The 26155-nt window shown below is 50.1% G+C and overlaps 2 protein-coding genes across 2 annotated transcripts in view; both read right to left on the reverse strand.

Annotated features, from left to right (window-relative positions):
• The window catches only part of LOC122428158 (epididymis-specific alpha-mannosidase-like), a 41241-nt gene extending 18296 nt beyond the window's left edge, over window positions 1-22945 (reverse strand). The window contains exons 1-7 of the mRNA XM_043447967.1: window positions 22808-22945; window positions 21220-21366; window positions 18617-18722; window positions 10302-10474; window positions 9820-9908; window positions 8853-9030; window positions 2954-3152 (exon numbers count right to left, since the gene is read on the reverse strand). Of these exons, the coding sequence (XP_043303902.1) occupies window positions 2954-3152; window positions 8853-9030; window positions 9820-9908; window positions 10302-10474; window positions 18617-18722; window positions 21220-21366; window positions 22808-22945 (1030 nt within the window). The remainder of the gene's footprint in view (window positions 1-2953; window positions 3153-8852; window positions 9031-9819; window positions 9909-10301; window positions 10475-18616; window positions 18723-21219; window positions 21367-22807) is intronic.
• Window positions 22946-25859: 2914 nt separating this feature from the next.
• Window positions 25860-26155, reverse strand: part of LOC122428159 (epididymis-specific alpha-mannosidase-like) — a 31748-nt gene continuing 31452 nt past the window's right edge. Inside the window, exon 21 of the mRNA XM_043447968.1 lies at window positions 25860-25957. Coding sequence (XP_043303903.1) covers window positions 25860-25957 — 98 coding nt within the window. The remainder of the gene's footprint in view (window positions 25958-26155) is intronic.

Raw genomic sequence — 26155 nt, forward strand, 5'->3', positions numbered from 1 at the left:
CTGCCTCCTCCCCAGGCTGGGTTGTGCCTCCATTCTAGGTTCTTCCCTTAGAGGACCTTGACTCTACTGGGAAGGGAAGCCGCGAGGACTGGGGAAAGGCTACATCCTGAGGGGCCAGACGCAGGGACCCTCCACAGCTCCTCCCGGAAGCTGAGCACAGAGGTCAGGGCACCGGCGACCCCAGCCTCAGCTCCAAGCACGGACCCAACTAGTCAAAGCTACATAGATTCCCCTGCGCTCAGGTCAGGACCAAGCCTCCTCGAAGTTCAGTCTCTGATTAAACCATGCCTCTCCAGGGGAAGGCTAAGTGGCCACACCCCACCTCGCATTTCACCGGACCTTTCAGCATACCCTCCCACCCAGACCAGACACTCCTTCCTGCCTCCTGGTAACCACGCCCACATCCTCTATCCCCTCCCATCTCAAGTGTGACCACGCCCACCCAGCAGTGTCCACACCCACCTCAATTGAAACCCCGCCCACACCCTCTCTCCCCTCCCACCTCCTGTGTGACCACGCCCACAGGACAGTGTCACACCCACCTCGATTGGAACCCTGCTCACTTACTTTCAGGCCCTCAACTACTCTAGGAGCCAGCCCTCCACCAGTCTGATGAGGTCCAAGGGCAAGTGTCCTGAGAGGTATGTAGCTCCTCTTTCTCACCACTCAGGCAGAAGACCAAGGCCTGAGAGGCACTGCAAATCCAGGTCTGGGGCAGTCAGGGTGGCACCCAGCCTAGATCCAGCCCTGCAGCTGGGGGCCCACCCTGCTGTCTCTTCGGAAGGGAAGGAAATGAGAAGGGAAGTGGTTGTATTTGGACCACCATGTGGGAGTCCCTCCAGTCCTCCTAGAATCCATGTCACAGATGACAGAACCAAGCCTCAGACCGGTGACATCACTTACCCAAAGCCATCCAGCCCGTGGGGGCAAGAGCTGTGATCTCAACCCAGGTGAGCATCTGAGACACCGCCTGGGGCCAACCTTGCTGAGACACCGTGCCTACTGAATGGTGAGGGCGGGGAGAGGCCAGGCCCCGGAGAGGCGTAGCTCAGGCACCCGGATCCCCTGGGGGATGTTCAGCCCGTGGATGCTGCTGTGAGCCTGGGTCTCCTAACTGTCCGTGGGGACAAACACATACCTCACCTCTCCCTTCTAAAACGACCTGTCCTGCTGAGTGATCCCACCATGGACCTAGGGCTGGGCAAACCTGGCTGGGAGGTAGGGCCTGATCAGGGTCCCTGGGCTGCTCTGGCTCATGGGGTCCTGGCTGCAGTCTCCCCTCCATGCCCATACCCCTTCAGTCAGTTCAGTTCAGTCGCTCAGTCTTGTCTGACTCTGCGACCCCATGAATTGCAGCACTCCAGGCCTCCCTCTCCATCACCAACTCCCGGAGTTTACTAAAACTCATGTCCATCGAGTCGGTGATGCCATCCAGCCATCTCATCCTCTGTCCTCCCCTTCTCCTCCTGCCCCCAATCCCTCCCAGCATCAGGGTCTTTTCCAATGAGTCAACTCTTCCCATGAGGTGGCCAAAGCATTGGAGTTTCAGCTTCAGCATCAGTCCTTCCAATGAACACCCAGGACTGATCTCCTTTAGGATGGACTCCTTGCAGTCCAGGGGACTCTCAAGAGTCTTCTCCAACACCACAGTTCAAAAGCATCAATTCTTCGGTCCTCAGCTTTCTTCATACCCTTTAGCTCCTCTTTTTTTTAAAAACAAGGGAGCAGGACCACAAGGATCCTTCAAGGATTCTGGCATTGTATGCAGTAAGGGTTTCAGATGTTCAATAATTTGGCCAATACCTTCCCCCGCGGATGCCCTGAGCAAGGCTGGACTGGGGTGTGGAGGGTGTTTCTGCCTCCCCAGCTGTCAGGGGGAGGCTGTGTGTACTTAATTCCTGTCTGGCTTGCAGATAGGGGAGCTGGATTTTCTACGGGGGTCCGCTTGGAGGTGGGTGGGGCTGGACCTGGAAGAGGCGCTGATGCTGGGCTTCCTCCAGGGCGATCAGGCCCTGGACTAGCTCCCTCACACGGAGTGCCCTCACCACATCCAGGATGGCACCCAGCCTCCCGGGTGGAGATGCTGCTGTCACTGTTAACAGCTGCCTCTGCTGAGCTCTGGCTCTGGCCCAGGCACCAGGCTATGAGCTCTCCTCATCTCACTTCATTTTCACACTGGATGCACTAACCAAGATGAACGTCCCCACTTTCCTGACCCAGGACGGTTCCACGGGTGCACACAATCCGGCACAAGGCTCACTCCACGACCTTTCACCCCGAGGCTGTGCCATCCACAGCCAAAACCGTCCTGGCCTCCCGAACACAGGCTTGTGGGAGACAAGGGCCCCCAAAAATGACTCTGTGGCAACGGGTGAAAACTGGGGCACTGAGGGGGAGAGGAGACAACAGTCTAGACTTCAGATCAGGAAAGGCTTCCTGGAGGAGGTGACATGCATGCATGCATGCTCAGTCATGTCCAACTCTGCAATCCCACAGACTGTAGCCCACCAGGCTCCTCTGTCCATGGGATTTCCCAGGCAAGAATCCTGGAGTGGGTTGCCATTTCCTCCTCTGAGGGATCTTCCCTACCCAGGGATCCGACCCGCATCCCCTGTGTCTCCTGCACTGGCAGGTGCCCACAAGCACCACCTGGGGATGAGAGGAGGAGACACTCCAGGACAATTAGGACTTTGTGGGAAGCGAAGGTGGGCGCGGGGCAGTCCTTCCGGCAGCACTGGAGCAAAAGGCAGAGACAGGACCTGCTGCCTGTGGCCAGCGTGAGAGGCTCTGGGAGCCTGGAATCCGGCAGAGTGTGGAGGGGTCAGGCAGGAGGGTCAGGGCCTGCAGCTCCCCCAGGGCCCCGAGCAGGCTCCAAGCAGAGGCCTGAGCAGGCACCGTGTTTGGGGGCCCCTTTCCTCCCTGGCACCGAATCCCTCCACCCAGAGGCTCCTACCCGAGGAATAGGGCAGGAAGTCTCGCTGGTCTCGGACTGGCCAGGAGAGCTGGTGCGCGTGCACAGCCCGGAAGTAGCTGCCCAGCATGGCATACTCCATCGAGACGCCGTGCTGGTAGGTGAACTTGTTGACCTCCTCCATGACACGGTCCATGTTGGTGAACTGCAGCGAGGCGTTGAAGAACTGCCTGTCACATCCCTGCAGCCGGGGGACAGAAGCAACGCCCTGCGCCTCTGGGTGCAGAGCCCAGCCTGCACATGGTGGGCCCCTCTTCTCCCCAGGACCACCCCCGCCCCCCGCGGCGGGCACAGGCCCCGGGCCTGTGCTGTGCGCGTCCCCCTCTCTCTGTCGGGTTCAGGTGGTTCCCCAGTGCTGGCTGGTCTGACAGCTGCAGGTTTGTGCCCGTTCCAGACAGTCCCCCACTTCTCCACACTCGCCAGTCCCACCTTTGGCCACCAAACATCTGATCTCCTTCTCTATGAGACTGGTTTTGTAAAATTCCACATAAGTGTGATGATTTAGGTTTTGGTTTTCTGTGTCTGACAGATTCCACCTCCTGACAGTTTCTTTAATCCCAGCACTGCTCTTAGTTATCAAGAACCTTAATTATGATAAGATACTAAACAGGAATTAAAAACAGAATGGCTTGCTTGAATTTACTGACCTTAATAGCATCCTCAGAAAGATGTCAAAGTAGAAAAACTGATAAATTCCTGGAAATATATAACCTGCCCAGTCTGAATGATGTGTAAATGGAAAGCCTGAACAAATGGATACTAGAACCAAACTGAACCAGGATCCAAATACTCCTCAAGAAAGCAAAGATCAACATTCAGTGGCCATGTCTATCAAATGTTAAAGAATTTATACAAATCCTTGTTTAGTCAGCTCAATCAGTCGGTTGTGTCTGACTTTTTGAGACCCAGTGGACTGCAGCACACTAGGCTTCCCTGCCCATCACCAACTCCCGACCTTACTCAAACTCATGCCATCCAGTTGGTGATGTCATTCAACCATCTCCTCCTCTGTCATCCCCTTCTCCTCCTGCCTTCAATTTTTCCCAGCATAAAGGTCTTTTCCAATGAGTCAGGTCTTCGCATCAGGTGGCCAAAGTATTGGAGTTTCAGCTTCAGCATCAGTCCTTCCAATGAATATTCAGGACTGATTTCCTTTACAATTGACTGGTTTGATCTCCTTGCAGTCCAAGGGAATCTCAAGATTTGTCTCCAACACCGCAGTTCAAAAGCATTAATTCTTCAGTGTTCAGCCTTCTTTATGGTACAACTCTCACATCCATACATGACCAGTGGAAAAACCATAGCTTTGACTGATGAACCTTTGTTGGCAAAAGAATGTCTCTGCTTTTTAATATGCTTTCTGAGTTGGTGACAACTCTTCTTCCAAGAACCAAGCATCTTTTATTTTCATGGCTACAGTCACTATCTGCAGTGATTTTGGAGCCCAAGAAAATAAAGTTCTTCAGTGCTTCCATTGTTTCCCATCTCTTTGCCATGAAGTGATGGGACTGGCTGCCATGATCTTAGTGTTTTGAAGGTTGAGTTTTAAGCCAGCTTTTTCACTCTCCTTTTTCAGTTTCATCAAGAGGCTCCTCAATGCCTCTTCACTTCTTCCATAAGGGTGATGCCATCTGCATATCTGAAGTTATTGATATTTCTCCCAGCAATCTTGATTCCAGCTTGTGCTTCAGCCAGCCTGGCATTTCACATGATGTACTCTTCATATAAGTTAAATGAGCAGGGTGACAATATATAGCCTTGACACACTCCTTTCCAAATTTGGAACAAGTCTATTGTTCCATGACCGGTTCTAACTGTTGCTCTTGACCTGCATACAAATTTCTCGGGAGGCAGGTAAGTTGGTCTGGTATTGCCATCAAGGATTCGGTAATACAGATCCTTGTTAGTCTATTTTACAAACTAGAAGGGGACTGAAAGGTTTCAATATAATTTTACAAGGCCAAGATTACCCTGACACCAAACCAGGCAAAGAAGCCTCAAGAAAAGAAAATTATAGCTGAATATATCCTAGGAACATAGATGCAAAAATCCTCAACAATATAATAGCAAACAAAATCAACAATACTTGACAGCAATATTTCATCATCATAAAGCAGAATGCAAGGAATTTATTCCACGAATGCAAGGACCGTTCAACATCCTCAAATCAATCAGTGAGAAAATGTGAGATAAAAATTATATGATCATCTCAACAGATGCATAAAAGGCATAAGACAAAATTCAAATTCCATTTGTGATAAAAACTCTCCTCAAAGTGGGTGTGGATGAAAATTACCTCAATATACTAGAGGCCATATATGACAAGCAAACAGCCAACATCAACTCGTGGAATAAAAGGTAAAACTATTCCTGGGAGATCAGGAAAAAGACAAGGATGATCCCACTCACCACTTATTTAATGTGGTATTATAAATCAGACCTGCAGCAATTAGTAATGAAAAAGCATGGAAATCGGAACAGAAGAAATAAAATTCTCACTAATGGCTGCTGTAATGATGTCATAAAAATAGTGACTATAGAAAATGCTAGAGACAAATCTTAAAATTAATAAAAGCATTAAAGTTGAAGGATAAAAATATCAATAGACACAATCCCGTGCTGATTAGTGTTTCCACACACTAACAACAAATCATCAGAAAGACAAATGAAGGAAACAATCCTATTTACAGTTACATCAAAAAGGTAAAATACCTAAGAATACATTTCACGGAGCAGGTGACAGCCTTGTACACTAAAAACTAGACGACACTGATGATAGAAATGGAGGAAGATGCAAGTAAGTGGGAAAATATTCTGAGCTCAAGACTGCAAGAGGAGGGCTGCATTTTCTAAAACAATCTAAAGATTCAATGCAAAACCTTTTAAAATTCCAATGACATTTTTCACAGAAATAGAACAACCAATCCTAAAATTTATGGGAACCACAAAGACCATGAATGGTCAAAGCAATCTTTAGTAAGAAGAACAAAACTAGAAGCATCGTACATCCTGATTTCATACTTTACTGCAAAGCCATAGCAATCTAAATACTCTGGTACTGACAAAAAAAGATACAGGTAGATCAATGGGATGGAATAGAGAGCTCAGAAATAAAGCCATGTGTATATGGTAATTACATTAAAGCAAAAGGGCAAGAATATAAACTGGGGAAAGGACATCTTCTACCAGAAATGGTCTTATGAAAACTGAACATCCTCAGGTGTAGAATGAGTTTAGATCACTACCTAACACTGTACTCAAACAGTTCAGTTCAGTTAAGTTCAGTCACTCAGTCGTGTCTGACTCTTTGTGACCCTATGAACCGCAGCATGCCATGCCTCCCTGTCCATCACCAACTCCCAGAGTTTACCCAAACTCACGTCCATTGAGGCGGTGATGCCATTCAACCATCTCATCCTCTGTCGTCCCCTTCTCCTCCTGCCCTCAATCTTTCCCAGCATCAGGGTCTTTTCAAATGAGTCAGCTCTTCACATCAGGTGGCCAAAGTATTGGAGTTTCAGCTTCAACATCAGTCCCTCCAATTAACACCCAGGACTGATCTCCTTTGGGATGGACTGGTTGGATCTCCTTGCAGTCCAAGGGACTCTCAAGAGTCTTCTCCAACACCACAGTTCAAAAGCATCAATTCTTCCTCACTCAGCTTTCTTTACAGCCCAACTCTCACATCATACATGACTACTGGAAAAACCACAGCCTTGACTAGATGGACCTTTGTTGGCAAAGTAATGTCTCTGCTTTTTAGTATGCTGTCTAGGTTGGTCATAACGTTCCTTCCAAGGAGTAAGCATCTTTTAATTTCATGGCTGCAGTCACCATCGGTAGTGATTTTGGAGCCCAGAAAAATAGTCTGCCAGTGTTTCCACTGTTTCCCCATCTATCTGCCATGAAGTGATGGGACCGGATGCCATGATCTTAGTTTTCTGAATGTTGAGCTTTAAGCCAACTTTTTCACTCTCCTCTTTCACTTGCATCAAGAGGCTCTTTGGTTCTTCTTCACTTTCTGCCATAAGGGTGGTGTCATCTGCATATCTGAGCTTATTGAGTGTAAGTCAAGCTAATTAAAGATATGATTGTAACTCCTGGAACTATAAGAGCTTCCAGGAGAAAACATACACTATAAATTCCTCATCATCGATCTTGGTGATGAGTTTTTGGATTTGACATCACATGGAAAGAGAACACAGAGAATAATAAACAAGTAAGACTACATCAAACTAAAAGCCTCTGCACAGCAAAGAAACTTCATAAATAAAGACAGCCTATTAAATGAAACATTTGCAAGTCATAAATCTGAAAAGGTATAATACATGAAATAAAAAGAACATATATAGATCAGTAGTAATAATGAAAGTAATCCAGGTAAAAAATAGGCAGAGGTCCTGAGGAGACATTTGTCCAAGAAGACACAGAGATGCCAACAGACACAGGAAAAGATGTTGAACAAATCGAAACCACGCAGAGGTACCACCTCACACCTATTGAACGGCTATCATCTAAGAGAAAAGAAACAACAAATGTATGTCAGGATAAGGAGAAATGTAAACATTCATGCACTGTTGATTTAAACGTAAATTGTTCCAGCAATTATGGAAACCAGTGTGGAGGTTCCTCGAAAAACTAATGATAGAGCTACCATGTGATTCAGTCATCCCACTTCTTTGTATTTATTCAAAGAAAACAAAAACACTAACTTGAAAAGACTTCTGCAAGCCTATGTTCATTGCAGCTGTATTTATAATCAGCAAGAAATATGGAATCAACCTGTATGTGCATCAATGGATGAAGAGATCAAGAACATGTCATATATGTACACAGTATTATTCACCATAAAAAGAGGAAATCCTGCCATTTGCAACAGCATGGATGGAACTTGAGGGCATTAAGCTCAGGAAACAAGTCAGACAGAGAAAGATGAAATACTATATGGTCTCAGGTATACGTGAATTAAAGGAAAACAGAAAATATGTGGAAAATAACTTCATGTATGGAGAGAACATATTGGTAGATCCAAAGACAGGGGCTGCAGTGTAGGCTAAATGCTTGACAGAGGGCAGAAGTTATGTTTCCATCTTAGAAACAAGTCATGAGGATGTAATGTGCAGCACGGTGACCGTGGGTGCATGCATGCACACATGCTTTCTTACTTGGGAGCGTTTCTGACAGCTCTGAGCACAAATTCCACTCTCTTAGCGGCCCTGCTAGGTACCTACGTGGCGTCAGGAAGCTTCCTTAACCTCTCTGGCTCTCGGTCCCTTATGAGTAGACAGGACCCAATAGGGACTGCCCCTGTGCCCAGTGGGGCAGAGAAAATGGGGGAGACACATACATCACGTAGAACAGGGGGTGCTCCATCCAGTTTGGCTGTGACCACAATGGTTACAGTGTCAGGCACTGTCCCCCAGGGGTGTCTTTCCCATCTGACCTCAAATCAAGCCAATGGAGCAGGTCCTGTCATCATCCCCATTTCACAGATGAGGAAGGTGAGGCTCATGTTCCCAGTCTCACAGCCCCTGAGTTGGGAGCCAGGATTCAGGCCGAGGCCTCTGCTCCCAGCTTTGAGAAGGGGAAAGGACGGGGAGGGCTGGGGAGGAGCTGGAGCCAGGGTGGGGGAGGGACTGCATTGGAGGCAGAGACCGTGGGGGTGATTCTGGGTGGGGGGAGGAGCTGGTAGCCTGGGTGAGGACTCGGGGTGCAGGGCAGGAGGACTGAGCCGGGGCTGGGATGGCCCACTGCCTGGATGGACACGGGCCTGGCTAGAACAGGACACACAGTCCAGGGGTGGACCCAGGTGCTGAGGTCGGACACATAAGAGCAGTCCTTGCACAGAGCTGAGGAACCAGGGCCTGGGACCCCAACTTACCCAGGGCCAGAGGACGTGTGGTGTCCGGAACAAGGTGGCTCGAGCCAACACATTGCCCAGGAGGAGACTGGCAAAGTTTGGGATGCTGTTCTCAGTGACAGGCATTTCCATGCTGGGGTACAGGCCATCCGTGGGTGGACCTGGGAAGACTGGCTCGCCATCCCAGTAAAATCCCTCGCTGAGAGAGAGACAAGTGTTAGGGATCTGCCCTGAGAAGGGCAGCAGCCCGAGGTCTAAGAGGGAGGACTCAGCCAGGCCAGAGCCTCTGGCCCTGCAGACCCTGCTTGGGGCCTCTGTCTCCCGTCAGAGGGCGGACAGGGCAGTGGTGGGCAGATGAGCTCTGTGGACAGAAGGCATCACCTTTCAGCCCTGCAGGACCTTGGGCACGTGACCCTACAACCCTATTTTTCAGCTGTTCCATGGAGCCCACCACCTCTGGGCCCCACTTCCTCCACGTAGATCAGGAGCAGTTCGTGCGATCACTCATTCTTTCGGTTATCTCTGTGCCCTTCAATTCTGATTCCAAGGACCCCGAGCAGGGCTGGGACCAGAATGAGGCACGTGAGACACACACCTTCACACAGAACTTCGTGCTTGTAAAAATCTCAGTAACGATATAATGCGATTTTCACACTTTTCAAATAAAAAATAATGCAACAAACGTCATGATGAACAGAATCACAGAATTCTATATAGAGACAGAGCAATGTTACAAAATCCTCAGACTCAGGGAGACCGAGGACATGGAGGCTTTGGTGCTGCGTACTGAGTCCAGTGCTGCTGCCCTAAGGCTGCTACCGCGGGGCCTTGGCTGGGTGTCCAGGCCTCAGCTGTTCCTTCTGTAAGATGGGTGCTCAGTGCGTGCCCTCAGCATTGAGTAGGGGAAAGGGGCGTGGCCATGAGGGGCGTGGCTAAGCTGGTCGAGGGAGGGTGCTGGGACCGGGACTGGCCCGAGGCAGGTGCTCACGAGCAGTAGCCAAACTGGTCCAGGACGTGTGTGAAGATTTCTTGCTGCGCCGACAGGGATCTGGACCCTCGCCACACGAACTGCAGCTGCTGCAGACCCGGAGGGAACAGGGTGAGGCCCAGGGGTGACGCGGCTGCCGGCTCCCCTCCCCAGACCCCACCCGAGTCTCCTAGCCGCCCACACCCGCTCCTCTCAGTGGTTCATGGTCAAGATCTCGGTCTGCTGCCCCCTCCTCTAGATTCCCCCTGCCCTCCCAAAGCCACATTGGTGGAGGAATTGGCCCTCCAGACGGTGCCTGCCTGCACTTTGATCTGACCCTCCTCAGGGCAGGACCCTCTTCCAGGGCCTGCCAGCCAGTCTCTCTCTAACTCTGCTTGAATGCCCCCAGACACAGGGAGCTCATCACCATCAATAAAGGTGCAGCAGCGTTTTTCAGTTCTGATGGTGAGAAAGTGGATGAGTAGATACGGCTCACCACTCACCCGGTTATCCTGCATGGCCTCCTTCAGGTCATAGTCGATCCTGGAGATGACGTGGGCATTGAAGCCCGCCAGAGCAAAGAGGGTGGGGGTCGTGGCGGATGCACCAAATGGGTCCACCTGCCAGGAGAATCGTGGCCGGACCGCAAATGTTTCGTAGAGAAAGCTGTGCCCTTCTGCAAAGAGACAGCCAGGCAGTTGGACTTGGAGAGGGCTCTGAGAACTCGGGGACCAGTGGGAGCAGCAGAGGGGACTCAGGAAGCAGAGCAGACCAAGGAGAAGCAGCTGGAGGAGAGGAGGAAGCCCTGGGGATGGTGGGTCTGAGACGGGGGTTCAGTAGTCCGTTGAGGGCACACTCTGTCCCATATGGTCTGCCTGAGGAGGGCGGGCCTGAAGCTGCTGACTTGGTGGACACTGATTCCACACTTTTGAAGTGAAGAGAGCTGAACTGAAGAGAAGACTCTTGAGAGTCCCTTGGACTGCAAGGAGATCCAACCAGTCCATCCTAAAGGAGATCAGTCCTGGGTGTTCATTGGAAGGACTGATGTTGAAGCTGAAACTCCAATACTTTGGCCACCTGATGTGAAGAGCTGACTCATTTGAAAACACCCTGATGCTGGGAAAAATTGAAGGCAGGAGGAGAATGGGATGACAGAGGATGAGATGGTTGAATGGCATCACCGTCTCAATGGATGTGAGTTTGGGTAAACTCTGGGAGTTGGTGATGGACAGGGAGGCGTGGCGTGCTGCAGTTCATGGGGTCACAAAGAGTCAGACACGACTGAGCAACTGAACTGAACTGAACTGAATTCCACACTCAGTATCCTCACTTCAATCAGGAGACACTGACCCAGACCCAAGGGATGACTTATAACTGGTCACAGGTCATGGAAAGATCATCCACCTCTGCCTGATTCTTTCCTCCATCTCTGTGGGAACTAGAAGTGGGTGTGCAAATAGTTATAGCCAAAAAGATGTTTGGCATTAGCTGGCTTGGGTTTCAGGGCAAGAATTCACACATTTCCTGTTTTAAAAAGTTTCAGCAAGAAATGTCCCCTTGTTCCCCTTTGCTTTCCTGATGACTGGAGCTGTGGCAGCCGTTCTGTGATCATGTGGGAGAGGATATGAGAATATGAGAAACATCAGTGGGCTGCAGAATCAGTCTGTAAATTCTCCCTGTTCTTTGTAAGGAAGCAGTAAATATCTTAATGACAAATCAGTGTACCTCAGGTTTTCTCAACGCTGTTAGAAAACCTTCCTGAGGTCCAGATGAACAGGTGATTAATGCATAAAACAATTGATCTTTGCCCAACATATACTCTCCCCTCTGCCTTTTAGTAACAGAACCACACCGCCCCTCCTAATTAGGGCAGGGCAAGAGACTCCTGGCAGAAGCCTGCAATCCCCTGCCTCCTGAGGATGACAGACCACGTGATGAGGTTCTGAACAGTGGATGTGCCCAGAAGCGATGAAGGTAGTTCAGGGTCACCTTCTCGAGAATGTACTGCCCTCTTCCCTTCATTCCCCTCCTCTTCCCAACTGAGATGATATTTCAGGGGGGTGAGGCACCTTCAGCCATGCGAGGAAGGCAGGGACAGGCTGTGGGGTGGCAGAGTGAAACACACCAGCTACTGGAAGCCCCATTACTCTGTGGAGCAGTGACCCCGATGGCCCAGAGCAGCGCGCAGTGTAGACGCCACACCCCACCCCCGCCCTGAGAGAAGCAGCCTTCCCTCTTACTTGAGTCACGTCACTGTCACCTTCATGCAGCTGAGCCAGCGTCCTAATGAGCACAGAGACCAGGTCAAGACCTCCCCGCCCAGTGATGCAGGGCGGGGCAGGAGCGCAGGGGCCAAGGTGCCCGAGAGGCCAAGGGGGCATCGGAACTGTGGTCTCTGCCTCAGCTGCAGAGACCTGCTTCCTTCCAGTTTTTAACTCTGCTGAGGAGGAGTCAGAGAGGAGGGAGGTGGAACAGAGGGGCACCCAGGAGACAGGGGGTGACTGGTATTGGGAGGGGGAGGGGGTAGGCACAGGCCGAGAGCTGGGGCCGGAGAAACCAGGGCAGCAGGCTCCTCGCAGCACTGTCCCAGCCGTGTCCTTCCCTCTCGGGGACATTTGCTTCTGTCACTGCAGTTAGGGGAGCCCCAGCCCCCATGTGACCTGAGCTGGGCTACCTCCCAGAGGGTGGGGTGGCTGGGGACACGCCCCCTGTGTCCCGTCTCCCTTCCAGGCCTCTGCTGAGAATCGCAGCTGGGACGGGTCAGCTCAGGGAGGAGATGAGCTCACACCCCCAGGGCCTGCTGCCCACACTCAGCTCATCCTGTCCTCTGAGCTGGTGGGAAAACCGCCATCCCCCCATAGAGATATTCTGTCTAAAACTAAGTCTTGAGAGTCTTTATCAAGACCTAGGAGATGAAAACACAGTGACTCAAAACCTATGGGATGCAGTAAAAGCAGTGCTAAGAGGGAGGTTTATACCAATACAAGCCTACTCAAGGAACAAGAGAACCATCAAATAAACAATCTAACTTTGCACCTGAAGCAAATGGAAAAGAAAAACAAAAAACCCCAAAGTTACCAGAAGGAAATAAATTGCAAACATCACTACAGAAATAAATTTTAAAAGAAATGAAATAAATAGTAGCAAAGACCAATAAAACAAAAAGCTGGTTCTTGGAGAAGCTAAACAAAATTGATAAATCATTAGCCAGACCCATCAAAAAAATAGAAAGACTCAAATCAATAAAATTGAAAATGAAAAAGAAATTATATCAGACAACACAGAAATACAAACGATCATGAGAGACTACTATGAGGAAATATAGGCCAGTAAAATGGACAACCTGGAAGAAATGGACACATTCTTAGAAAAATATCACTTTCTAAAACTGAACCAGAAAGAAATAGAAAATATGAACAAGCCAGTCACAAGCACAGATTCCCAAAACTGTATTCACAAAATCTTCCAACAGACAAACACCCATGGCAGGAGAACTTCACAGGCAAATTCCGTCAAAAGTTTTGAGAAGAGCTGTTACCTATCCTGCTCAAACTATTCCAGAAAATTACACAGGAAAAAATCATCAGAGTTCAGTCCATGTGACCACCATCACCCAGATACCAAAACCAGACAAGGATGCCACAAAAAAGAAAATTACATGCCAATATCACTGGGGAACATAGATGCAAAAATACTTAACAAAATTCTAGCCAACTGAATTGAACAACACATTAAAAAGATCATACATCATGATAAAGTAGACTTTATCTCAGGGATGCAAGGATTGTCCAGTATAGAGAATATCACCATCACAGGAGAGACAAATCAATCAATATGACACGCCATCTTAACAAAATGAAAGATAAAAGCCACATGGTCATCTCAGGAGATTAAGAAAAAGCTTTTGACAAAATCATACATTCATTTATTATAACTCTCCAGACAGTAGACATAGAAGAAGCATGTGAAAGTGAAGTCACTCAGTCGTGTCTGACTCTTTGCGACCCCATGGACTGTAGCCCACCAGGCTTCTCCGTCCATGGGATTTTCCAGGCAAGAGTACTGGAGTGGGTTGCCATTTCCTTCTCCATAGGATCTGCCTGACCCAGGGATCAAACCCAGGTCTCCCACATTGTAGGCAGACGCTTTACTGTCTGAGCTACCAGGGAACCTAACATAATAAAGGACTTATATGACAAAGCCATAGCCAGCATTGCTCTCAACGGTGAGAAAGTGAAAGCATTTCCTCTAAGATGAGCAATAGGGCAAGGGTGCCCACTCTTGCCATGATTATTCAACATAGTTTTGGAAGTCTTAGCTAGAGCAATCAGAGAAGAAAAAAAAAAAAAAAAAGAATCCAGACAGGAAAAGAAGTAAAATTCTCACAGTTTGATGATAACACAATAGTATACAGAGAAAACTCTAAAGATGCCACCAGAAAATTACTAGAGGGAATCAATGAATATAGTAAATTTAAGTTCAGTTTAGTTCAGTCACTCAGTCGTGTCTGACTCTTTGCGACCCCATGAACCGCAGCACACCAGGCCTCTCTGTCCATCACCAACTCCCGGAGTTTACCCAACCCATGTCCATTGAGTCGGTGATGCCATCCAGCCATCTCACCCTCTGTTGGCCCCTTCTCCTCCTGCCCTCAATCTTTCCCAGCATCAGGGTCTTTTCCAATGGGTCAGCTCTTCACATCAGGTGGCCAAAGTATTGAAGTTTCAGCTTTACATTAGTCCTTCCAATGAACACCCAGGACTGATCTCCTTTAGGATGGACTGGTTGGATCTCCTTGCAGTCCAAGGGACTCTCAAAAGTCTTCTCCAACACCACACTTCAAAAGCATCAATTCTTCGGTGCTCAGCTTTCTTTATAGTCCAACTCTCATATCCGTACATGACCACTGGAAAAACCATAGCCTTGACTAGACGAACCTTTGTTGGAAAAGTAATGTCTCTGCTTTTTTTAATATGCTGTCTAGGTTGGTCATAACTTTCCTTCCAAGGAGTAAGCGTCTTTTAATTTCATGACTGCAATCACCATCTGCAGTGATTCTGAAGCCCCCCCAAAAAATAAAGTCAGCCACTGTTTCCACTGTTTCCCCATCTATTTGCCATATAGTGATGGGACCAGATGCCATGATCTTAGTTTTCTGAGTGTTAAGCTTTAAGCCAAATTTTTCACTCTCCTCTTTCACTTGTATCAAGAGGCTCTTTAGTTCTTCACTTTCTGCCATAAGGGTGGTGTCATCTGCATATCTAAGGTTATTGATATTTCTGCCAGTAATCTTGATTCCAGCTTGTGCTTCCCCCAGCCCAGCATTTCTCATGATGTATTCTGCATATAAGTTAAATAAGGAGGGTGACAATATATAGTCTTGACGTACTCCTTTTCCTATTTGGAACCAGTCTGTTTTTCCATGTCCAGTTCTAAGTGTTGCTTCCTGACCTGCACACAGGTTTCTCAAGAGGCAGGTCAGGTGGTCTGGTATTCCCATCTCTTTCAGAATTTTCCACAGGTTACTGTGATCCACACAGTCAAAGGCTTTGGCATAGTCAATAAAACAGAAATAGATGTTTTTCTGGAACTCTCTTGCTTTTTCGATGATCCAGCAGATGTTGGCAATTCGATCTCTGGTTCCTCTGCCTTTTCTAAAACCAGCTTGAACATCTGGAAGTTCACAGTTCATGTATTGCTGAAGCCTGGTTTGGAGAATTTTGAGCATTACTTTACTAGCGTGTGAGATGAGTGCAATTGTGTGGTAGTTTGAGCATTCTTTGGCATTACCTTTCTTTCGGATTGGAATGAAAACTAATGGCATTACCTTTCTTTGGGATTGGAATGAAAACTGACATTTTACGGTCCTGTGGTCACTGCTGAGTTTTCCAAATTTCCTGGCATATTGAGTGCAGCACTTTCACAGCGTCGTCTTTCAGGATTTGAAATAGCTCACCTGGAATTCAATCGCCTCCACTAGCTTTCTTCATCGTGATGCTTCCTAAGGCCCACTTGACTTCACATTCCAGAATGTCTAGCTCTAGGTGAGTGATCACACCATCATGATTATCTGGGTCATGAAGATCTTTTTTGTACAGTTCTTCTCTGTATTCTTGCCACCTCTTCTTAGTATCTTCTGCTTCTGTTAGGTCCATACCATTTCTGTCCTTTATTGAGCCCATCTTTGCATGAAATGTTCCCATGGTATCTCTAATTTTCTTGAAGAGATCTCTAGTCTTTCCCATTCTATTGTTTTCCTCTATTTCTTTGCATTGATCGCTGAGGAAGGCTTTTTTATCTCTCCTTGCTATTCTTTGGAACTCTGCATTCAAATGCATATATCTTTTCTTGCCTCCTTTGCTTTTTGCTTCCCTTCTTTTCACAGATATTTGTAAGGCCTCCTCAGACAGCCATTTTGCTTTTTTGCATTTCTTTTTCTTGGTGATGGTCTTGATTCCTGTCTCCTGTACAATGTCATGAACTTGCATCCATAGTTCATCAGGCACTCTGTCTATCAAGATCTAGTCGCTTAAATCTATTTCTCACTTCCACTGTATAGTCATAAGGCATTTGATTTAGGTCATACCTGAATGGTCTAGTGGTTTTCTCCAGAACTTCAGTCTGAATTTGGAAATAAGGAGTTCATGATCTGAGCCACAGTCAGCTCCCGGTCTTGTTTTTGCTGACTGTATAGAGCTTCTCCATCTTTGGCTGCAAAGAATGTAATCAACCTGATTTTGGGGTCGACCTTCTGGTGATGTCCATGTGTAGAGTCTTCTCTTGTGTTGGTGGAGGAGGGTGTTTGCTATGACCAGTGCCTTCTCTTGGCAAAACTCTATTACACGCTGTCCTGCTTCATTCTATACTCCAAGACCAAATTTACCTGTTACTCCAGGTGTTTATTGACTTCCTACTTTTGCATTCCAGTCCCCTATAATGAAAAGGACATCTTTTTTGGATGTTAGTTCTAGAAGATCTTTTAGGTCTTCATAGAACTGTTCAACTTCAGCTTCTTCAGTGTTACTGGTTGGGGCATAGACTTGGATTACTGTGATATTGAATGGTTTGCCTTGGAAACAAACAGAGCTTATTCTGTCATTTTTGAGATTACATCCAAGTACTGCATTTCAGACTCTTTTGTTGACTATGATGGCTACTCCATTGCTTCTAAGGGATTCCTTAGAATACTGAGAATAGATAGTAAAGTTACAGGATATAAAATTAGTAAACTGAAATCCCTTGCACTCCTATACACTAATAATGAAAGACATATGTACCCCAATATTCACTGCAGCACTATTTGCATTAGCTAGGATATGGAAACAGCCGAGATATCTGTTGACATGGATAAAGAAGTTGTGATACATATATGCAATGGAATATTCAGTTCAGTTTAGTTCAGTCACTCAGTCATGTCCGACTGTTTGCAACCCCATGAAACGCAGCATGCCAGGACTCCCTGTCCATCACCAACTCCCGGAGTTTACTCAAACCCATGTCCATCAGGTCGGTGACGCCATCCAGCCATCTCATCCTCTGTCGTCCCCTTCTCTTCCTGCCCCTAATCCATCCCAGCATCAGGGTCTTTTCCAATGAGTCAACTCTTCTCATGAGGTGGCCAAAGTACTGGAGTTTCAGCTTCAGCATCAGTCCTTCCAATGAACACCCAGGACTGATCTCCTTCAGGATGGACTGGTTGGATCTCCTTGCAGTCCAAGGGACTCTCAAGAGTCTTCTCCAACACCACAGTTCAAAAGCATCAATTCTTTGGCACTCAGCTTTCTTCACAGTCCAACTCTCACATCCATATATGACCACTGGAAAAACTATAGCCTTGATTAGTTGGACCTTTGTTGGCAAAGTAGCGTCTCTGCTTTTTAATATGCTATCTAGGTTGGTCATAACTTTCCTTCCAAGGAGGAATATTATCAGCCATAAAAAGGAACACATTTGGAGGAAAGGAAAGCCAAATGCCATCATGATGTCCTACACACAGTCCCTCTTCAGTGGAGTGCCGATGGGTAGAGCTCATCCACTGACTCTTTGTCCTTCTTGTAGCCTCAGTCTTAGTGTCTCTTCTGCAAAGGAGTCTGAGAGCATGATGCCCTCTGCACACCCTGCCTTTAGTGGTGAGTGAGGTGATATGTGTAGAGAACACTTGTTAAATGGAGAGGAATGTGCCTGTGAGTGGCCAGTGTGTGTGGAGATGGAAGGGATGGTGGTGATGGTGGCAGTGGCATTGGTGTTGGAGGTGGTCCAGGTGTAGATAGTGATGGTGGGGGTAATGGTTGTGATGGTGATGGTGATGGTGTTGGAGGTGCTGGTGTTAGAAGTGATGCAATGACATGCTGAGCTGTTAGTGGTGGTGCTGGTTCTGGTGCTGGTGGGTGAGGTGATAGCAGAGATGGCATCTGACGTTTACTGATCATTTACTAGGGACCCACACACTGTACACTATGTGCTCTGTTGGAATTATCCCAATTTAATCCTAGTAACACCCCTTTGGGGTGGATCTTACATCACTATCAAGCACTTTTCCAGAGGAGGGAACTGAGGCCTAATGAGGTTGCATCACTTGCCCAGGGTTACAGGGCTGGGAAGGGGCAGAGTCAGGAGACAGCCAGGCCGGCTGGTCTAGAATCCACACCCTTATCCCCTGCACTCAGGCACAGACATGGGCACAGTACCAGCAATCACAGTGTTGACTGGTCAGTCTCCTGCTGAGAGGTGAAGATGGAGCCCAGGACGAGGGCTCAGACACCCAGTCCCAGCCCCATGGAGGCCCCAGGGACCCTGGTCTGGGGAAGGGTAATCGAACCTGTGAGCTGGAGGATCTGGTCATCAAAGTGGGTCACAGCCTCGTCGTGCATGACCTGGCCTCCAAGGACAAACTCCAGGCGACCTTCGGCCACGAGCTGGTGGACCTTGGCATGGTGGGCAGAGAGAAAAGGCCAGGTTATATCCCCTGGGCTGAGCCAGTTGTATTTTTCTGGGCACATGCCTATAGCATCTCATGGTCCTTCCTTCAAACTCCTCAGCCTCATTTATTCTGCAAATAGCAGGATGCTGTCTGTCCTTGTCAGCACTGTGTCCATCTCTGAGAACAGGACCTGGCCCTGGCTGCTGCTTCGTCAGGCATATACACAGGTACATATGTTCACACCTTTTGCTTTTGAATGATGCCAAAATTATGGAAAACTTGCAGGAATTGTACCAAAAAACTCCCATAAATCATTCTCCAGATTATCTCATTGCTAATATTTTTTACCTCTTTCTGTTAACACTCCCCCATGTCATTACACACATTATTCTTTTTCTAAACCATTTGAAAGTACAAGTTAGCAATTGCATGCCTTTATCTGAATAGTTCAGGTCATTTTTGAGAGACAAAGATCATTACAACTGCTATATGATGATCAAAACTCAGGCTATTTCACATTAGTAACGAGTGCGTGTGTTCATGCTCAGTTTCTTGGAATGTCCAACTCTTTGCGACCCCATGGACTGTGCCCCACCAGCCTCCTCTGTCCATGGGCTTCTCCAGGCAAGAACACTGGAGTTTATCCCTAAATTTACAACACTTTCTGAGACTTTCTGTTTCATAATTTTTATGGTTTCAGGCTAGTACATTTGTAGCATGCTCTTCAAATTGCATTTGTCACATGACTGCCTAACAGATATTTTAGAATACAGGAATGAAGGAAATTTCCTGGGACTTCAGCGTGTAGGATGCAGTTTCAGTGGCGAGGATGTGAGTTTGATCCCTTCTTGGGCTTCCCTGGTGTTTCAGATGGTGGGGAATCTGTCTACAATGCAGGAGACTCTGGTTTGATCCCTGGGTCAGGAAGATTCCCTGGAGAAGGGAACAGCTATCCACTCAAGTATTCATACCCGGAGAATTCCATGTACATAGAAAACTGTCAGCTTACAGTCCATGGGATTGCAAGGAGTTGGACGTGACTGAGTTACTTTCCTTTTTACTTTAACTAGGGAGCTAACAACCCACAGACCTCATGGTGCAAACAATAAAATACATCCATGAAAGAAGGGAAGAATAGAAGCATACAATCAAGGACTGTGACAATAAGCACATCATGCTCTTGGGAGACTGTGGCTTGTATCTGATCTGAAAGTACTCTCTTCGCAGTTCATTCATTTGAGAAATGTGGAATGACTCCTACCATGTACTGTTTTAAATGTGTACCTGCTTTATGATGGGCACCATTCAGACACTGGGATTCAGTCCAAACAACTCAGAGATAATTGCTAGTTTCCAGGGACATATTACTGAATTTCCTGGCTAGGTCTTAGCCAGCGGACACTTTACTGTGGGAGTAGGATTAAGTGACTTGGGTCTGGGGATGTCTGTGTAAAAGAAGGAAGAACTGCCCAGTGGACACCCAGAGAGCTGTGCTTTGATTCACAATACTGACCCAGAACCCAGCTGTCAGCTATAAGCTGTGTGACCTTGAGCCAGTTGCCTGCCCTCTCTGAACCCGGACCAGCTCTGTGCAGTAGGATCAGTGTCCTCACCATGTGGGTTGTGGGAGGAGTCAGTAGAGTAACCTGTACAGACCTGAGCCCAGCACCCGGCTCGCGGCAGAGCCCGTCAGATGGGAGGCTCGTCCTCTCGGCTCCACAGGCTGCAGGTTCGCATCCCCTCTGGGGGCCTGGGGGACACCCTGCTTCACCGTCTGAGCTCTCTGCCTTGAGCAGGTGGCTGAGCCTCTGAGTTTCACTATTGGTGACTGTTCTGAGGGCAGGTGATGCCTGGAGGGGACCACGCCCCAGAGGCACCCTGGGTGCTCACACCGTGGGCACATTCTGGGCACAGCCTCTCTGAGGAGGAAGGCCACTCCTACTTCCAAATGTGGGACCTGCAGCTGAAGAGCCAGCCCCACCTGTGATCCCACGGGGAACAAGGGGAGGCCCTAGCCCCAGGCTGTCCCTCCTTGGACCAGGACCTCTGACCCCCTGGACAAGGAGTTAATCAGCCCCAGAGGTTAATCCACAGGGCCTCCTGCACCCTGGCTGGTCCTGGGCTCTGGGGCCCATGGGTCCACGCAGATTGACAAATGAAGTCAGAAGGTGTGGACACAGGTCACCCCGGATTGCCCAGTATCAGAGGGGACCCCATTCTCACCAGCTGAGTGCACGGCTGGGCTGCCAGAGCTGCAGTTATTCAGAATGAACCATAAAGGCACGATCAAACACAACCCTGTCCCCTGGGCATGGGGCTGACCACAAACCTGTGCTAAATGGATCCTGGGCAAGCTCAGCCGGGTTGGGGCCCCCTGGTTTATGCAGCCCCACCCTGGTCACACAGAGCACAACCCAGGACCTTCCTGAGGGTCGTCCCCGGAAACCCCCAGGGCATCCTCTCTCATCTGCCTGGTGAGGACCCCCTGAGGGCAGTGTTACCTGGCCTTTCTGCTCATCCGAGGCGACGCCATCCCACCAGAGCCGGAAATACTCCTGCTCCACAGCGATGAACCTGCGCTTCTTCTCAAGGGTCAGCTCCTCCACCACGGTGTTGTAGACGTTGATGACATAAGCCTGCATGCTCTCCTGGGGTGGGGAGGGGGAGAGACCATCACTCCAGCCCCATGGGGGAAACCAGAGAGCATGGACCAGGGACCGAGGAGGAACGTCCAGGGAGACACGGTGTCTGGGGTCCACTGGCGCTCCCGCCAAGCCTGCCCAAGGCCCTGCCCTAGACTCCCCCTCCTCCTCAAACAAGGGAGCACGGCGTCCACTCTCTGCTGTACGGACGGTGAGCCCTGCACTGAGAGAAGGACCCGGGCGGACCCCCTTAGATGGGAGCCTGCCCCTGAGGAGAGTCAAGAGGGGACAGACACTCTATGTGACAGAGGGATGTGCCAGCCCAGTGGGGTGAGCTGACCGCTCCTGCCTTGGAGGACAGACCAGTTGACAACAGGGCCCCGGGACTGAGGCCCAGGGACTCAGATGGGCCTTCTTGGGATGAAGCAATGGGGAAGTGTGTGTCAGAGTTGAGGCTGAGAGGAGCTGACCCCGCGAGTCGTCTCTCTGGATCTATCTCCTCCCCCAAGGCTGGGAGCCCTCAGGATGGAGCTATGCCTGCTCCCATCTGGGTCAGGCTGGCTCACCATGGTGCCAGGATGCTGATAAAGGAATGCAAGGAGCCCTGGGCAGGCGGTTAGCGGGCAATGAGGCGATGTCTGCTGACTTGGGTAGCACCCCACCCTGGGCTTCAGTGCCCCTTCTGTAAACTGGGGGTGGGTGACGAGCCTGCTTCCCACACATCAGCAGTTCCACATGCAGGTGGGTCATCACCCACAGAGGCTGCCCAGTGAGCCGGGACCAGACTCAACACTCAGCCTCAGGGCCTCTTGCTGCCCGACTCCCTTTAAATGAGCAACTCACTTATTAACGTCTCATGGAAAGTATTGTATGCATGATTACAGAGTGGTCCTATTCATTTATTTCCTTCCTCCTTCCAGAAAAGAGCTTGTGCAGGCCTGGGTAATCATTTCAGTTTTCTGCACCAGAAACTTATGGAAATCCATCTTGCCCTCTTTTCCTTGGCCCTGGTTCATATATTCACTCAAGGCATATTTAGGAACACGTTCCACCCATTGCAGCAGGGGACACATTCTCACCCCTGCCCACAGCCAGCCCACGTGAGTTGCTCAGTCATGTCTAACTCTTTGTGGCCCCATCAGCTATATCCCACCAGGCTCCTCTATCCATGGAATTCTCCAGGCAAGAATACTGGTGTGGGTTGCCATTTTCTTCTCCAGGGCATCTTTCCAACCCGGGGATCGAACACGTGTCTTCTGCATTGCAGGCAGATTCTTCACCATCTGAGCCCCCAGAGCGGTCCTCAGCCAGTCCATAGCCAGATAGTGATGGACCCCAGGCCGAGAGCCCTGATGGCAGAGACCCAGGACACAAACCCACTCTGGAGTCCAGAAGGAAAAAGAGCCGCAGCTTCAAGAGGTGTGCAGGGGTCACTCGGGGCACCTACCTGCACGGTGTGCAGCCAGCCCACGTCCATGTGGCTGTGCGGAACCACGAATACCCTCAGTCGGGGCTCAGAAGGAGCCCCCAGGGGCCACATCAGGCCCAACCGCAGGAGCAGAGGCAGCCAGCCCCACGGCTCCATCTCCTCGGCCAGCACAGGGGCTGGAGGACGTCTGCCTGCCTGCGGGGCCCGCCTCCTGCCAGCCGATGGGGCCACCGCCCTTTGGTGGACGGAGCGGGAAGGAGACCAGGAGTGACGCCCACACAGAGGCTGTCACCTGAGCGGTGCAGGCGGGGGCCCTCGCTCACTGCCCTGCAGCACTCTGCTCCATCTGGGGTTTCCTGACCATCTGCCTTTAGCCAAACCCCAAACACCACCTCCCCAGGGAAGCCTGCCAGATTCCCTCTGGCTCCCCTCACCTTGGTCCTCATGCCCCTTCCCTAGGCCTCTCCGGTATTTCCCACTGGGCATCTTACCCATCCCTGCCCCCAACTCGCTGGACTGGCTCCTTCACACTGCCCTGCAAATCCTAACTCTCAGTGTGGGGCCTGCCACCACCAGGAACACTCTTCTTCACATGAAACCCCAAGTCTGAGACTTGCAATAGTGGTTGTCATCTGTCTTTTAAGGGGGCTTTCACAAATAGGACCTGACTATCCGAGGTCACACAGCTAGTGTAGGAGCAAGAAGGCCTGAAACTTTCAGAATTAGGTCTGGATCACGGATAGTGACCTTGGCAAGATGCCTGAACCCTCTAGGACTCAGCAGCCCATCTGTAAATTGGGACCCATAGAGGAGCTGGGGACCCGAAAGGGAATTCACGGGAGATTGACAACAGCGGGGTCTCCTTCCTGGAGGATGGCTGGCATGGCGGTGCAGCCTGCAGGTGTCAGAGTGTTGCCTGGGGCTCTCTGTAACCCTGACTTGGAGCAGGGGTCTGGGAGTGGGTTCTGCTGTCTGACCTCCAAATGCCTGAGCGGCTCTTTCTGCCGCTGCCCGACCTGAGACTCACTCTCCCTTTTGGCCACCTTGTCCCCTCCCCCAGCAAAAGCATCTGGAGAACACGGTCTCCAAGCAGGTCTCTATCCTTCCTGTATCACCCCCCTCCCTGGTACCCATGTGGCCTGACTTGACCTGGACTTTCCTCCCAGTGAGGTTCTTAACCAGCGACACATCCCATCTCACAGATCTGGAGACCGGAAGGCCCCCGAGAGTTAGGGCTCAGGGCAGATTCTGTGACAGCCTCGGGGGCTCGCTCTCCTTCACTGGGTGCTTGCGAAATCGCTTTAGTCAAGTTCGATTCTTTGGGACCCTGTGGACTGCAGGTCCTCTGTCCGTGGAATGCTCCGGGCAAGAATACAAGAGTGTGCTGCCAGCCTCCGGCAGGAGTTCTTCCGACCCAGGGCTTAAACTTCAATCTCTCATGTCTCTGGCATTGGCAGGCAGCTTCGTCACCACTAGGCGACTCAGAAGGTAAAGAATCTGCCTGCCATGCAGGAGACTAGGGTTCATTCCCTGGGTAGGGAAGATTCCCTTGAGAAGGGAATGGTTACTCACTCCAGTATTCTTGCCTGGAGAATTCCATGGACAGGGGAGCCTGGTGGGCTAAGTCTATGGGGTCATAAAGAGTCAGACATGACTGAAGAATTAACACCCTTGTCCTTCAACAGAAGGTAGCATTTCCTTGCAGGGACAGGCTTCAGCACAGGAGCAGTTCTTTCTGGGTCAGGCTCTGTCATGCCCAGTAGTCCAGTGGAAGAGGCTACTTGAGCTTCTGGGACCCATGACCTTGGTTCCTGGCAGCAAATTGTCGAGCAAAAGGGCCGGTGCACATGTGTTCGGCTCCAAGGAGAATCACCATGAACTCCACACTGAACCCGAGCACCGTGAGAAGAACACGTGGTCCCTGAGGCCCCCACAGCAGTGCAAGCTTGTGCCCAGGGTCACACGCGGGCGTGCAGCTTGTGACCTCTTCCTGATCCGGGCCATAGCGGCTCATGAGAGTGTGAAGCACGACTTGGGCTGGGTGTTCTAGAGAAAGAACAGCCCGACCCTACAATGTGCTGCGTGGGAGCTTGTAAGGTGGACCCACCAGCACCATTTCCACCTATTCTTTGTGACATCGGCGCTGTCTGTCCTCTAGGTCGGGTGAGCAGCCTGGGGGCTCAGGATGCCCTGATGGGCAAACTGCCTGGGGCTGCACCCAGTGCCAAGCACCTCCCCCAGCAGCAGGGGCCCGGCATCCTCCAGCTTCCAACCTTTCAGCTCCCGTGTCTGCTGCTGGGAGCCTGATCTGAAACCTGCAGCTGGACCCTCCAGCACTTGTCTCCCCTGCCTTTCTGGCCTCACCTCCCACCCCATCTTCTGCTCAGTCCATCCAGAAGCTGCTGGAGGGTCCACTGCCCCCATCCTAACGACCCTTTTCCTCTGCTGTGTGTGAGGTTTAATATTAATAATCCTTACCCCGGGTGTTCTGTGTTTCACTTGCTACATGGTTTCCTTCCATCTTTTGGTGGCCTGAGCTGTAGGAACTTCCTGTAGGGCAGGTGTGACCAGGGGCCAGGGCAAGAGTATGAGATTGGACACAGAGCTTGGCATCACGCATCCGAGTCAGTAGCTCCCTCCCGTATATCTTAGGCATAGCCCTCCACAGCAGGGGCGTCTCCACACTGGGATGAGCCCATGAAGGTACCCAGGACACAGCATGGCCACTGGTAACCCTGGGGGACTTGCTGAGATCTGGCAGGATGCAGGCAGATGCATTCTGGTATCCCTGGGGATTATTCCTTCTGTCTTTGGGAGAACACCTGGCTTTGACTCTTGCAGGTGAAGCAGGAGGGTGAGTGTGTGTGAAGCTACCATCTGTGACAGGAGAGGAGAGAGAGGGCCGGCTCCATTGGGCAGGGGAAGACACAGGTCCTTAATGCGATTTTATTTAAGAAGTCAGAACACCCCCATCCATCCATTTCCTGCTGTTAGCACACCAGCTTGGCAGCTGTTCCCCTCACCCTCTAGGCTGCTTTTCTGTGTCTTGGGACCAAGAATTTGCAAGGACTCACTGCTCTTGAAAGTGAATGAAGAACGTGCGGATCTCCTTCGGGTAGATGGTGACCTCGGGGCCTCCTGGAGGGGGCGGGGGCTGACTGGAGCTGCCTGGGAGCAGAGAGGGTCTGTCCGGCAAGGCCCCTGGACCACCTGCTTCCCGAGGCCCCCTCCTCCCAGCTTCCCCCTGGCAACACGGCGCCTGCTGCGTCTGTGGCTCCCACTGTGATCACAGCCCTCAGCTGCCCCCTCTTGACAGGACTGCACTGCTGAGCGGCCTCTTTCATTTCCGGCCTCCCCTGAGGGCCC

Source organism: Cervus canadensis, chromosome 26 (assembly GCF_019320065.1).
Source record: "Cervus canadensis isolate Bull #8, Minnesota chromosome 26, ASM1932006v1, whole genome shotgun sequence".
Taxonomy (NCBI): domain Eukaryota; kingdom Metazoa; phylum Chordata; class Mammalia; order Artiodactyla; family Cervidae; genus Cervus; species Cervus canadensis.